General features: G+C 39.9%; 1 protein-coding gene and 1 long non-coding RNA gene across 7 annotated transcripts in view; one reads left to right on the top strand and one right to left on the bottom strand.

Moving 5' to 3' along the window:
* LOC139545413 (uncharacterized) overlaps positions 1-2,022 on the bottom strand; it is a 50,935-nt gene extending 48,913 nt beyond the window's left edge. Inside the window, exon 1 of the long non-coding RNA XR_011669067.1 lies at positions 1,779-2,022. This is a non-coding gene — a long non-coding RNA (uncharacterized lncRNA). The remainder of the gene's footprint in view (positions 1-1,778) is intronic.
* A 960-nt stretch (positions 2,023-2,982) lies between these two features.
* LOC139545410 (beta-1 adrenergic receptor-like) lies at positions 2,983-14,246 on the top strand. Of its 6 annotated transcripts, none has more exons than XM_071353141.1 (4): positions 2,983-3,443; positions 3,641-4,919; positions 6,459-6,588; positions 13,515-14,246. In XM_071353141.1, exons 1-4 carry the CDS (start codon positions 3,380-3,382, stop codon positions 13,527-13,529), a joined length of 1,488 nt encoding a protein of 495 aa, XP_071209242.1. In that variant the 5' UTR covers positions 2,983-3,379; the 3' UTR covers positions 13,530-14,246. The 6 variants fall into 6 exon arrangements, with proteins under 6 accessions (XP_071209242.1, XP_071209241.1, XP_071209245.1 ...); XM_071353140.1 differs by having other exon boundaries at positions 3,568-4,919; XM_071353145.1 differs by having other exon boundaries at positions 3,000-3,110.
* The last annotated feature ends 1,547 nt before the right edge of the window (positions 14,247-15,793 follow it).

Raw genomic sequence — 15,793 nt, 5'->3', positions numbered from 1 at the left:
AAATTCCAAATTTAAAAAATAACAGTATGGGGATGAGGTAGTTGGATGGGCTATTTACAGATGGGCTATGTGCAGGTGGAGTGATCTGTGAGCTGCTCTGACAGCTGGTACTTAAACTTAGTGAGGGAGATATGAGTCTCCAGGTTCAGTGATTTTTGCAATTCGTTCCAGTCATTGGCAGCAGAGAACTGGAAGGAAAGGCGGCTAAAGTAGGAATTGGCTTTGAAGGTGACCAGTGAAATATAACTGCTGGAGCGCGTGCTACGAGTGGGTGCTGCTATGGTGACCAGTGAGCTGAGATAAGGCGGGGCATTACCTAGCAAAGACTTATAGATGACCTGGAGCCAGTGGGTTTGGCAAGTAGAGTAAAGTGTTGGAGGCCATTTTGTAAATTACATCGCCGAAGTCAAGGATCGGTAGGATAGTCAGTTTTACGAGGGATGATCCATGGAAGCCATAAGTAAATATGGCTGATGTTTCTTATCGTCATTAATTACCATTATGGCAGAGGGGTCCCTCATGTTCTTTTTGTATTCCTCTGACCATTTGAAATACGATCTTAATTCAAACATAAATCTAAATGTTTATCCAAGATAAATCCTAATCAGATGCCGGTTGTCATATCCTAGGAACAATTTCCTAATTGGCAATAGATTATGTAAACATTGTTTTGGAGCACAACAAGGCAAGTGGCTGTACTGTCCTCACCACAATGAATCAGAGAAACGGAAATGTCATTGTCATTGTGAAAGATACACACTGAGTCAGTAAAAGGCATTCGGAAACTGCTAACACAGAACTGGCCATAGAAGGAACTACGATGACAAATGGCAAATGGTGGATGGCATTCCAGGCATTTTCTTGATTGTTCTCCCTCAATGTACTAGCTGGCGTGAGTTGTGTCAAGATAACAATCTATTATTTTTAGTGTTGGTGTACTAGAGGGAGGACACTGGTTTCCTTTTCAGCTGGGGGTGTCTTGACTTGCAGTCTACACTCGTTAGAGAGACTTTTACCACAGATTGTGTTAGAGTTTGTAAACATACAACTCAATGCACTTGTCCAGGTAAGAAACCTGTCAACTTTCCTCAGTAATGAGAAGTGATGGTATATGTGACAAAGTGTGAAACAATTATGTGTGACAAAGGGTGACAAACAATACGAATGCGTTTGTATGTTTTATATGCAATTCCAATACCATCTGTAACAGTATATGGAACAACTCAAAAAGGTCTGTACAGCATGCAAGTATCAGTGATTCAGAGAATCATGGGTTAAATCATTTAAAGGCCACAGAATGAAAAGGTAGATGTCTATCTCTATATGGCCAGCAGTGAACAAGTCTGTCAAGTCATGGGCATTATCAGTTGATGGCAACAAAATCATGGGTTAACCTACAGTAAAGTCATGGGTTAACCTACAGTTAAGTCATGGGTTAACCTACAGTTAAGTCATGGGTTAACCTAAAGTAAAGTCATGGGTTAACCTACAGTAAAGTCATGGGTTAACCTACAGTTAAGTCATGGGTTAACCTACAGTAAAATCATGGGTTAACCTACAGTAAAGTAATGGGTTAACCTACAGTAAAGTAATGGGTTAACCTACAGTAAAGTCATGGGTTAACCTACAGTTAAGTCATGGGTTAACCTACAGTTAAGTCATGGGTTAACCTACAGTAAAGTCATGGGTTAACCTACAGTAAAGTCATGCAACCTGTGGCAAGGCTAAAAGGTAACACCAAAAGGCGCAGAACTTGATCTTAATGAGTGAAACCTTACCTCATACAAGACATTGAATGGTGGTGGTAGGAGTATCTTTGAGTGTTGAGGATTTTGGCCTGCATGAGTGGCCCGTGACTGGTTTAATTAGAATTCTACTGAGTGTGTGTGGTAGTGAGCAGAGTGCTGAGCAGATTGCCCCCAAACCCCTCCCCCGACTAGCAGTGTCTCAGCATGCGCACTTCACAGCATCTCCACTCCCACAGCTAGGGTGTGAGGGTGACCGGCACTCTGGGTTACAGACCTGAGAGAGAGGGAGAGAGAGACACACAATTAGACCCAACCAAATCATGAGACAAAAAAAGAGAATTACTTGACACATTAGAATGAATTAACAAAAAAACTGAGCAAACTGGAATGCTATTTGGCCCTAAACAGAGTGTACACAGTGGCAGAATACCTGACCACTGTGACTGACCCAAACTTAAGGAAAACTTTGTCTATGTACAGACTCAGTGAGCATAGCCTTGCTATTGAGAAAGGTCCGTAGGTAGACCTGGCTCTCAATAGAAGACAGGCTATGTTCACACTGCCCACAAAATGAGGTAGAAACTGAGCTGCACTTCCTGACCTCCTGCCAAATGTACGAACATATTAGAGACATATATTTCCCTCAGATTACACAGATCCACAAAGAATTAGAAAACAAACCAAATTTTGATGAACTCCCATATCTACTGGGTGAAACACCAGCGTTCCATCACAGCAGCAAGATGTGTGACCTGTTGCCACACGAAAAGGGCAACCAGTGAAGAACAAACACTATTTATGTTTATTTATTTTCAATATTTGCACATCATTACAACACTGTATATAGACATAATATGACATTTTACATGTCTTTATTCTTTTGGAACTTCTGTGAGTGTAATGTTTACTGTTCATTTTTATTGTGTATTTCACTTTTGTTTATATCTACTTCACTTGCTTTGGCAATGTTAACATATGTTTTCCATGCCAATAAAGCCCTTGAATTGAATTGTGAATTGAGAGAGAAAGAGAGAGCAGGAGCGAGAGAGAGAGAGAAAGAGAGAGAGAAGGGTAGAGAGAGAGAGAGAGAATGGTAGAGAGAGAGAGCAGGGGAGTGAGTGAGAGAGCAGGGGAGTGAGTGAGAGAAAGAGAGAGAGAGCGAGAGCAGGGTAGAGAGAGAGAGTGAGCGAGCGAGAGCAGGGTATAGAGAGAGGTAGGGAGTGGTATACAGCCAAAGAGGGAGGGCAGCCACTTGGTGCACTCTTGTGGTTCTTGCAGGAGCGTCACAGCTGCTTGCTCTCTGACAGTGTGGCATCGCTCTCATATAGCACACATCGAAAAGCGCTCCAGACAAACATTACAGTATGTATGATTGGACTTCTTTCAGAGGAATATGGGTTTGCATCCTTTTTAAAAAGTTTTTCTTAACTTCTTGAATTTGTCATTTTTCACTATCCTCTCCAGGGATGTATAAAACCAAGACAAAGTTAGCAAAAAAGGATTGTTTTCTGGGTTTTAATTTGGACATTTTGGATGCATTGCATTGACAAGACAACGTGTTGTCACCGGTGTTTGGAGACATAGGAGACAGACATACATGTTTGGATTATCTGGACACTTACCAGTGATACATGAAAGCTGTGAAACATGTCAGCGGGAGATTTACATTTGCTTGCAATGAACAAAAACGCAAAGGTGTGACATAGAGAGACCAAATTGTTGTGTGTTTGACTTTAAAAATGCTATTACAAAATGTCGTTTTTTACTCTTAATGCATGAAAAATCTATTTTACCTTTGTGTATGTCTTTTCTTATGAAGATGGATTTTAACTTGAGTAGCATAGTGCTCTACGCGGTCAACACCACTGTGACCCCTTTTCACAACAATACAGGACCCTACCATCCTGCAGCGGGACCCTGGAGTTTACTATTGCTGGTGATCATCATCATGACCATCGTGGTGGGCAACCTGCTGGTCATCATCGCTATAGCACGGACATCCCAGTTACAGACTATGACTAACATCTTCATCATGTCCCTGGCCTGTGCTGACCTCATCATGGGGGTCCTGGTGGTCCCTCTGGGGGCCACCATAGTGGTGACGGGGAACTGGCAGCTGAGTGACATCTCCTGCGAGCTCTGGACCTCCGTAGATGTGCTCTGTGTCACGGCCAGCATCGAGACTCTTTGCGTGATTGCAGTGGACCGCTATATTGCCATTACAAGGCCCCTCAGGCACAAGGTTCTGCTCAATAAGTGGCGCGCCCGACTAATAGTGTGTGTGGTGTGGATTGTGTCTGCTCTGATCTCTTTTGTGCCCATCATGAACCAGCTTTGGCGGGCAGAAGATGACCCGGAGGCCTTGGTGTGCTATCAGGACCCTGCCTGCTGTGACTTTATGACCAACAGCACTTTTGCCATTATATCCTCTGTAGTGTCATTCTACATCCCTTTGCTCATAATGATATTTGTCTATGTCAAAGTCTTCCTCATAGCCACACGACAGGTACAGCTCATAGACAAGACCCGGCTGCGCTTCCAGAGTGAATGGCCAGCGCCGACGACGACACAGCTGAGCAACCACAGTTGCAACATTTTGCCCTTGGGCTATGGTGGCAGCAGCAGCTGCACCAGCTCAACTCGCAAGAGGAGCTCCAGGCGAAGACCCTCACGGCTAACTGTTGTCAAGGAGCACAAGGCCCTCAAGACCTTGGGCATTATCATGGGCACCTTCACCCTCTGCTGGCTGCCTTTCTTTGTGGCTAACATCATCAACGTGTTTGACAGGAACGTGCCACCGGGAGAGATCTTCCGCCTGCTCAACTGGCTGGGCTATATCAACTCTGGCCTCAACCCCATAATCTACTGCAGGAGCCCTGAGTTCCGCACTGCTTTCAAGAACCTGCTGGGCTGCCCCTGGTTTTCCACCCCTCGATTAAACACCTTAGGTGTCTACAAGGAGAAGCGGACACGCTGCCCCTGCTTCCTGGGTTCGCCTGAGGCAGGGGCAGCCAGCTCTTTCCAGAAGCCCCCTGCTGCTGCCAGGCCTGAGGGGGACGAGAGCCTGGCTAGCAGTCAGAGCAGCGACAAGAGTGAGGAGCCTTCCCCAGGACCCCCACACTCCAACGGCAACACACAGTTCAGTGAATTCTCCAAACCAGAAAATGAATTGTAAGTTTCCTATTATTATCATCTAAAATTTTGCACACTACATTTTCTCATTCCATGATAAATACTTTAAACAATGCATTAAAAAAATGAGGAGAGGGGGGTCATTGTTGGATAATTATGTTTAAATTTCACAGATAACTCAAATTTGCACTTATTAGCATTAACACTATTTGATTTGGTAGTGATAGATTATCTTGAGAAGACGCCATGGTCCATGTCTATACAAGCTTTTTGTTGTCATGCAAGGCGACTAACCTAATTCTCAATCCTCCAATATCAAAGGGAATTAAAAGAGATAACTGACATATATTTCACTTAAGTTTTACAGAGAAAATCCCTTTAGAAGTGAATTGAAAGATGACAGTTTTATGACAAAATATACAAGCATACTGTAAACCAAAGCAAGCACTGAACTAAAAGTTCAGCTTGTAAAATAAGGACCGACCAAATACAATGGGAACAAAATAAATTCAACAGAAGTACCAGAATTAACATTCCGTAAATGCTATAAATGTTTTACTTCAGCTTCAAAAAATATTACTCCTAATTGTATTTACAAGTCTAGGCCAATTGATACCTGCTCTTTTCCCTTCATAATGTTGAAATACACTACCATAGGTTGATTAAGTAATTTATGTGTGTGTGTGTGTCATTGGTCAACCATTCAATACATCTCTGAATGGAAAATAATAATGAAACAACGCTAAGACATCAGGAGGGGAGTGTACTGCTGCAATCCAGAGGGCATGTTTAGGATCATGTCTGTAATTTAGCGGTATTCCTTTGGGAGAGGGGATACGTTTGGTAAATCAAACAATCTCTTTGAATCCTTCACTCACAGGTTTCGTAGAGCTCACTGGGCATGCATGTTCAATATATTTGGATATGTTCTGAATACACCAAGGTGCTGGAACAATGTAGGTCTAAAAATGAATGTACTCAATGCTTACATACTGAAAGATTAATATTACAACATTATAACGCAATGTGAAATGTAATATGCAAATGTTCATTGTGTAGATCCATATCAAAGTAATTCATTTCAAGACTAGATGAATTTATAATTGCTGCTACCGTATTATATGTATTATATGTATGTATTATATTACCTGTAATCCATCTTTGAATGCGGCACATGACAACATTATACAAATTAATAACAGATTTCCAAGGGTTCTCTAAAAAACAAATCATTTCAAATCCCCATGTGTAATTTAGTGCTTCTGTAGCTGTTTACTCTACTATACCCTTAACCACCTCCTCTTGCTGTGTCTTGGAACCTTCAATACCAATTCATTATCCATTTAGAACCTAAAGGTTGATAAAATGGTAAGAAAACATACATCTTCAAATTAACATAGGTTTTTATGACAAAAAATATGCATTATAGTAAAGTACTCTACGTCAAAACTAAACCCAATTACAAGTCTCCAAAAGTGTGAATGTCTGATGCAGAGAAATATGAGCTGATGAACGTTTTAGCCGTTATAGAGTGGCTTCCCAATAGAGTGAGTTGAATGGTGTTTATGCCTCTGCTAGGGCCCCTCTGCAGCCTGTTCAACACCCGCCCACAGCTGATAACCCTTTATCACTGAGCCACAAGACTTCCGCTCACCGGGAGAGGCTGTTTACAAGACAAATAGCCATTGGGAGCACACATCAAAGCATGGTTTGTTTATGGTTGGACTGCTAAACATGTGTCTAACCAAACCAATCCAATTTGCAGAGAGTCACTTATACTATACAGATGCTGGGATCAGGTTACCTTTTTAATGACTACCAATTCAATCCATAACAAGTGCCTTCACTCACTTCTGACTTCTCACTGCATCAGTTTACAGTTGAAGGGTAGTAGGCTGTGTTATCTATACTGATCTTGTTCAGTGGGTTTCAGGGGCAGTTAGGAATCGTTATGAGTGCACATTCTTCTCACACATGCAAATATTGGATCTCAAGATTACTTTAAAAGCTCTATAGCTGACAACAGTCTAGTACTATGAATAGGCCAGTGACATGCAATATGTATATATTTTTATCTAAACAGTTAATTTGCAGTGTCACAATTGTTTCCGAAATGTTGCAATCCCTGAGCTCTTTAACAGATGCAATCAATTGGGCAGTAACGTAGGAACCATTTAAGAGCATATAAAAGTTTTCCTTAAAAGCAGCATAGCACATCCAGTAATTCAGCCTGAGTAAGAAGGCTATAGCTCACTGTACTACAGTGAGATCATTAGGTGTATCAGAAAAACTGGGCTGTGGCTTTGACAGTCTATTGAATGTGAATGATAACGTGTGAACTCCCTATTAGCCCCGGCAGGCAGGGGGCATAGGCTAGGACACAGCATAAATCAGGGACCTATGTCTGCTGCAGGTGGTGATCAGCCAGGGCTTAGAGCTTGGTGATAGCATTGTTGTCCTATGGTAATTTTGCATAAATCCTTCCCACAATGTTCTGGGAATTGTGCAGGATACCCAGCTAGCACATAACATTCTGAGAACCATATGTGTCTTAGGTGGGAATTTCAGTACTTCAGCATAACATTTTCTATAGGTTTCCTCATGGTTCTATTTAAAGTCATGTTCTCAGAACATTAAGAAAAGTTTCCATAAAAACCACTAGAAAACATTAGTAACATTCAAAGAACTTTCTAAGAATGATATTTAAAAACATATACATTCTGTTCTCACCATCAACAAAACTCTCTCTATCCTCTATCTTGTTAAGTGTGTTCAGGTGGGTTGGCTGCGCCCACTAATTGGCCACATGTAATCTTAATGAGTGCTTGTTTCCTTTGAAATGGGGTCTGCTTGAATCAAAGTGAAAAATAGAGGACTCATCATAGATATAACCTGTTTTAGCATGGACATTGCCATTTCTATTAGACATTGCCATCATCCACCATTTTAAAGCAGTTAAGTAGTCAACTGGTTTGGGATTCCTATGGGTTTTAGCCTCAATGGCACTGCCCATGCCATCAAATACGCTATAATGGCACAGATATAAAGATGAGTCCTCTATCTATCTCTGTGGTTTGACTAGACTAAAATAACATGATTTTTGAATGACTACCTCATCTCTGTACCCCACATATACAATTATCTCTAAGGTCCATCAGTCGAGCAGTACATTTCAAACACAGATTCAGCCACAAAGACCAGGGAGGTTTCCAATGCCTCACAAAGAAGGGCACCCATTGGTAGATAAAAAGCAGACATGCTTTCCCTTTGAGCATGGTGTAGTTATTAATTACACTTTGGAAGGTATATAAATACACACAGTCACTACAAAGATACAGGTATCCTTCCGAACTCAGTTGCCAGAAAGGAAGGAAACCGCTCAGGGATTTCATCATGAAGCCAATGGTGTTTTAAAATAGTTACAGACTTCAATGGCTGTGATTAGCTGTGATAGGAGAAAACTGAGGATGGATCAACAACATTGTAGTTACTCCACAATACTAACCTAAATGACAAAGAGAAAAGAAGGAAGCCTGTACAAAAGAAATATATTCCAAAACATGCATCCTGTTTGCAAGAAGGCACTAAAGCAATACTGCAAAGAATTTGCAGGGGTGTGAATACTTATGTAAATGAGATATTGTTGTATTTCATTTCCAATACATTTTCAAAATGTTCTAAAAACATGTTTTCATTATTATGGGGAATTGAGTGTAGAGAGTGAGACATTTTTTTTCTCCCATTTTGAATTCAGGTGGTAAAACAACAAAATGTAGAATAAGTCAAATATGAATACTTTCTGATGGCACTGTATGTTATGTTGGAATCTCACTGATGCCACACCACAATAAAAAAAGGAATGTGTTTGCATGATTAATGCCTATGAAAAATAATTTAAATGTGTCTTATCTGTGCTTGGAGTTCAAAACAGTTAACCCAAACTAAGCTAGCAGTGTTATTAAAGGTATTATTGAAACATGTTCTCAGAACTTTATTTAATTACCTTCAAATAACCTATAATTTATGTTCTCAGAACATCAATAAAGCTTCCCAGGAAAACTTTCGGGGAACCATAGTAAAACATTCTCAGAACCTCCCTGCAACCTAAAAATGTATGTTCCCAGAACAGGCGAAATGTTCACTTCCGTTCTCAGAAGGTTCAAAAAACGTTAAATTTTAACGGTCAGGAAACGTATGGCTTCATTCCCAGAACCAATGGGAAACTAAAAACTTATGTTCCCACAACTTCCAAGGAACTAAATGTGCTAGCAGGGTAATGACTATTGTCATATGTAGTCTTATGACTATTTGTTCATGACAAAATGCCCTAAATAGGGAATGGAGCTTTGTACAAATTACTGCTAATTCATTGTTCCAAACAAAGTCGATGCCACATGGGAAATTCATGATGGTAGTTAGATGTCCACATACTCTTGACCATGCAGTGTATTTTATAAATTATACATATCACATACATATCATAAATATCAAAGCTACCCTTCATTAAGAAATACATGGAATGTGACATCTTTAACTAAACCCTGTGTAATTTGTTCATTCTGTACAGTACAGTCTTTTTTACTAGCATGCATAGCAGCAAAATAATCAAATTACTGTAGCGAATGTCCTCAGAGTTTCTCATATCAAACTGTTTTTAGATCTAAAGAGGAACAGCTGCTACTGTTTTAGTCCTCATGATGCGGCAGCACTACAGCATCTTGTAATAGTTATCACATACTCATTCTCTTTCATAAGCAGTGGTATGCTCTGCAGTGGTCTGCTCGGTATGGGTCAGGGGAAATGTGATAAGACTGTAATGCAAGGGAAAACAGTAAATGATTGAAGAACACAACTTGTTCTATGCCAATATTTAAGAATGTCAGTGGGGTCTTTTTTTCAGAGAAAACTCAAGATAGATTTTTTTGTCAACACTTCACCTAACACAGATTATTAAAAATGTTCCACTCTTCGAAGCAAAATGCCAGGATTTGCTTTGAAGTAGATTTGAGAAAAGGCTTAGTCTTGAAATTAATAGAAATTCAACTAAAGATCATTCAAATGTAAAATGTGCCCTAATACTGTTTGGTTACACAAGGCCAACACAATCAAGATTGCAGGTTCAACCTCTTGAGCACTATTTCATTATCTTCAATTGAGCCATTCAGCAAAGAGTGAATGCCTATTTTGTTAACAATTCAGCCAGACTGAGATAGAACAGGACAATTCCTCCATGGGACAAAATGACTGTATAATAGAGAGAAGCCGTTATCACAAAAAATAACATGTGATCATCATATTAATTAAGCATCAATAGTGGAAGAGCCTCTATAAAAGCATGATAGAAGATAGGTTTGTTTTACAATGGCTTTGTAATCATTAGCTCAGTGGTACTAACTTTTGTGTTTGCCCTGGCACTAAAAGGTTGTATTCTAAATTACCAACTGACAGAGTCATGCAGCTTTCAGTGGAATAGCTTTGTGGGACATGCCTGGAACAGTAATGCCCATCTGATGGCTGATGAACTAAATTCTCTTTCTGTATACTACCAAGCAACTGAGACTGAGGCATGACCTCACCCCTTGGGGTGATCCAGGGCCAAATGCCTCAAGATATATTTATCCAAACACCATGTCCCTCAACAGAAACATGTAGTGTGTCAGACATTGTTATCAAATTCACCTCCCAAAATACAGCAAATTAAAGATTTCTAGAATTCTCATCATATGGATATTACATTAAATCCACAGAAGTCCTGGGTTAAGAAGTTGCTGTGCGGCACCTATATTCAGTTCAGTAATGGATTAAGTGCAATAACACTCACGAGGTGTCACAACAAGCAATGAAGGCCAACATGTTGTGGCAGTTTGAACTCAGACACAACTCTCTAATGGATATGTTCAGAGCAAATTGAATTGCACAGATTAGAGAGACATATTACACTGTATTTTCACCCTCTGAACTTGTGTTGTTGTTTCAGCTTCCACTTGTTTGGCATGGCAACTATATCAGGCAAGAAATAGCTTTTGGAGAGAATCCACCAAGAGGAGAGGCAGTGGAAATATGTCCATCTGCAGCCCAGCCTAATATACTGAGTGACTCAGAGTGCATGCCACAATTGTCTTATTACTCCAAATGACTGAGTAAACATTTATACACACATTAGGTGACACCAGCACTATTTTCAACAGACATTGGTGATGTCCTGGCTTGAGTCCTAGATATAGAGCTACATGCTGAGTTTGTAATGCCACCCAGCAATGTGTAAAATCTAAATCCTTTCTCCCAGAGAGTGGAATGGAAGCTGTCTTATTATGAATAAACAGAAACATTGTACTCTGTTGTACATAATTTGTCAGTTAAACAGCATTTGTCATCATCATCGGTATCAACGGTAAAAAGTCCAGTCAATATTCAGAAAGGCTAGTCATTACAGTTCGTCTATGCATCTATTTCTCATAATGGTATCAATGAAATACACTGTACATACTTTTCAGTTATAGGCATGCAGGATGGCCACAGAAAATATGTGCAGCAATTAAGTTATATTTGTAAAACGAATAAAACAGGAAATTGATCTGTTGACAGATGAAAGCAAGCCTTTTCATTCTGGCACAAATAAATCACAATGTACAATCTTTAACACAATGGTCACTTTTTCAGATTACAGCAGGTGACAAAAATTGTATATAAAAAAAAATGTCAGGACTCTATACAATTAGAAAGTGCAGCAGTAGCGACTTACCCAGGAAATTACCTGAACTAGAGCTCTTTTCATTTACAGTCGACCATGACAGACCAATTTTTTTTCCATTTAAATATGTGAGCACTGCCATCAACTGAGCACCACATGCTATATAAGTATTTTGTTGGATTAGGGAAGAGATATTACCTCAGAGAGCATGAAATTAGGAACAGAATCAGAGAGGCATGGTAATGACACTCTTCGACACTCATTGTCAAGGAGAGCTGAGTATCTGATCAAATCCCACAGCATCATAGAGCAGGCCTAAATGGTGTGGTTTTGGAGTTGAGTAAGTAGTTCAGTATGGGACACATCTTAAAATAGTGAGAGGAGGTTGAAGTCAATGTTTTACTGCACTGTCTGCAGCTGAATAAAGCAAAAAACAATAGGCAAGTAATTTAAATCAACTTAATCTCATTGATTGTTTCTTTCTAATTTACTGTAGTGTTGATAGTAATGCCCTGAGGCCTGGAAATAAAAATCTATGTGTTGGAAGGTTCTTAATGGTGAGGAACCATGTGCTCCAGGTGGTTCTTAAGAAACTGCAAACAACTTGATTGAAATATTTTAGCGCCATCAATCATAGAAATCAACATATTTGGCACTTCCACTGTAATAGACAGGATTACAAAATAAACCCTTTGGCCCCATACCTGCCAGAGGCAAGACCTCAATTTCTGACCACAAAGTCCACCTTCGCCTGTTGACGTGTACTGTAAAAGAAAATACACTTAACTCAAATGATGGATGTCTCTGCCTGAGACTTTGGGATGAAGCGAAAGCCAAACTTGAACTAGGATTTAAACTACACAGGCAATTATTTCCCTCAGAAGACCAAGTGAAAGTACAGTACTTGCTTTATAAGGGCTAAGGGTACTTGAGTCGTATTTCATAAAATGTTTTCATTTTTCTGTAGATTTCTCTAGCAAAGCAATGGTGGGCATTGTTTATATTTTCCTGCATAGACATGTACTGTAAAACTGATAGGATCAGAATCTCTGGCATTTTGAAAAAAGGATTGGTTGGGTATGTTTGGGGGAAAGAGAACCCTAGAGTACACACTACCATGAAGTGATTGATGGGGATTGGATGGAAATGAATCAATCAGGAGAGATATGTTCAAAAGCTCAAACTCAAATAAGCAGTAAAACTGTTTCCCAGTTTGAAGTGAACCCAAATCCCACAATGTTCAATACATTTATGTAGGCTACACATTTCAACCTCCTCCCATCATGTCAGAGTAACCTCTCACAAAGGGCATTTGCCAAGTCAAACAAACACATCATCTCCTGATGAGACCGTTAGTTGGCCTTCATGTCTGGATTCTTTAACAGTAAAGGAGCATGTGTTTGGGATTTAATGGGAGGATGGGGTGAACAACAAGTCTGATATTGCAAATGAAATGTAAATGACAAATGACACGATCAAATAAGATGGTTGGATCAATTTCAGGGTTGGATCTCAATGCTTTGAATTCCATTCCATCATTTTGTTAAAAAAAAAAATTCTCCAAAAAGGTGATGTCTTGAATATACAGTATCAATGCAAACATCTCTTAATCTTCTCCAAGGCTGGGAAAACAAAACACTTTTTATTATAGTCGATATTTCATCATTGATACAATAGCCACTTTCTGCTGGCTCTGAATTTGTCTTTATTATAACTATTACAGTTAAATGTGCTTAGTATATTTTGGCTAATATGGCATCAACATTCCTCAAAAGTAATTCTCTTGCAAACCGAAATGACATTCTTAGTACTCAGTGAATCATAGGCTTTAACAAAGTCTGGAATATGACAGTGTCAGAGAATATGAAGTATGACAGGAATACGACTCAATACAGTAAGCCCAAAAACTAATTTCTCCGTATTAACTCAGTTTCACATTACAGGAATTGGACGGGTGAAAAACTGACTTTCACAACTGACTGAGCAGAGATTGGAGTGGCTGAGATGAGACTGCACAAAGGAAAACCAAAGGAGATGGCAGACGAGCTGGTCCTGGTGAATATGGGCAAGGAAGATTGACTGATGTCAAAACCCTGAGAAGGAGAACTGGACTGGGCAGTTTGGGTTGGCTGGTCTGGACATTGGGAGTAGCACCAGTTTAAAGGTGCTAATCACAAGACCTGAAGACCAACTGTGTTAACACACCACCCTGCCACATGTTTGTAGGCCTGAGACTGTGAGGATAGCTCACTGTTCACTGCAATACAGCATTAAATAAATCATCATCATTAACTGACTTATCCTGGCATTGGCTACCACCAACACGCTCACAGCATACTGTGTACAATAGGATAGACTCTTCCCTGACAACCAGAAAGGATTTCAGTAGCTCTTAGGACGTGACGCAGTAATACACAGTGTGTGATGTATGGTCAAAAGTGGGGAATCAGAATACATTTTGTACATTATCTAATGCTAAATTATTTATTTATTTATTATATCTCAACTTTATCTGTAAATGCAAAACTTGTCAACTTAATACAGGAATATTATGCCATATGTCTTTACTGTCCAGTAATGTCCATAGTGTAGCAACAGGTTTTCTATTCAGATGTCATATCGTCAACCTCTTCACTGCCAAATCAACCTAATTAAAAACTGCTACTGAAATATAAGTGTTCTGATCAAGGATATTAACATATTATTTTAGAAATAGTGATATGTAACTAAAATACATCATTTGCACTAAACAGTCAATTATGAATGTAAGGCAATGACTGCCAACTAATCCATGAAAACCTAAGATGATTTGGAGCATCAGCCACACTAAATTTACCAGGACACCTATCAGTGTGATGTAATTTCCAAAAAGAACATTAATTCAATATTGGTATGAACTAAGTCATTATGAATTCTGACAATTGGTACCTCTACAAACCTTTCACTAAACATATGACTGTACAACTGAAGTAAATGACAAGGTTTCCATGATCCTTCTCACTTTTATCAATGTGTGAGAGGGAGCAGAGAGAGAGACAGAAACAGAGAAAGAAAGAGAGTGAGTCAGTGAGTGAGTGAGACAGAGTTAGAGACAGAAAAAAGAGAGGCAGGCAGACAGACAGACAGACAGACAGACAGACAGACAGACAGACAGACAGACAGTGGAGGGCGAGTGAGAGGGAGAGAGAGAATTTTGGCTGTAGAGAAATATATGTAGTCTGTCTCTCACTCTAGGGGAATACACCCGGGATCGCATAACGCTCACAGTAACTATGTGGGGTTGAAAACACTCATGCTACAAAAACATCCATATCTCCTCAACTCCTTGGGATGGAAACAATTATCCGGACCGGAGTTCAACTCGATTCCTATCAGGTAATTCCTGTTACAGTTGGGTTTTTTAAAAGTGGCAGGCCGGTAAAGCCTTCATTAATCATACACAACCTACTGTACTGGTCATCTACGAGGATAAACAACCCCTCACTGCTTTATAACCAGTGGCATGTATTCATGGATGCCAAGGGAGGCCAGGCTTCCGCAAGAAAATGAACCAATATATATTTTTTAAATATCTACAATAATTTATCTTTCGTCTCTGTGTTTCATAATTTTCTCAAGAGGCTGAATGTATCTCACAGGAGAGCAAGCGAGCGAAATAGCGTCCCTCTGTCTCTCTACGTGTAGGCCATCTATCTGATGCGGTTTGGTCCAAACGAATATGAGATTGTTGCCACCCATAGCATTGAAGGCCAGTGTGTCTTCTTATTGGTTATAGAGCAAACAACGCAATTATCACAACACATAGGTTGTAATATCGGGGGTGGGTCTCAATGAACAAGCGCAAGCAAATTACAGTTTGGTATGACAATGATGATGCAAAGGTCACATACCCACAAATGAAATCAATCATCCTACCCAGACCAGATAGTTATTGGCCGTGTCTGAATAGCCATAGCCCACTTGCATTATAAATAGTAGGCATTTTGGGTATGGGAAAAAATGTGTTTCATAGTATGTGAAATGTAAAAAAATGTAGTGTGCTTTAAATGTCAGGATGTCATACTCTTCGGTTTTTCATCTAGTACAGTGGTTCCCAAACTTTTTATAGTCCTGTACCCCATCAAACATTCAACCTCCAGCTGCGTACCCCCTCTAGCACCAGGGTCAGCGCACTCTCAAATGTTGTTTTTTGCCATCATTGTAAGCCTGCCACACACACTAT

The sequence above is a fragment of the Salvelinus alpinus genome, chromosome 19 (genome assembly GCF_045679555.1).
Source record: "Salvelinus alpinus chromosome 19, SLU_Salpinus.1, whole genome shotgun sequence".
In the NCBI taxonomy this organism is placed as follows: Eukaryota; Metazoa; Chordata; class Actinopteri; order Salmoniformes; family Salmonidae; genus Salvelinus; species Salvelinus alpinus.
The sequence above is the reverse complement of the archived record's forward strand: the minus strand, read 5'-3'. Positions and strand labels throughout refer to the sequence as shown.

Bases quoted from the DNA above. Each gene is read 5' to 3' on its own strand.
- LOC139545410 (XM_071353140.1), top strand. From the start codon at position 3,396: ATGTCAGCGGGAGATTTACATTTGCTTGCAATGAACAAAAACGCAAAG. The intron at 3,444-3,567 runs GTGTGACATAGA...TTTCTTATGAAG, and splicing joins CAATGAACAAAAACGCAAAG to ATGGATTTTAACTTGAGTAG. The intron at 4,920-6,458 runs GTAAGTTTCCTA...TGCCTCTGCTAG, and splicing joins TCCAAACCAGAAAATGAATT to GGCCCCTCTGCAGCCTGTTC.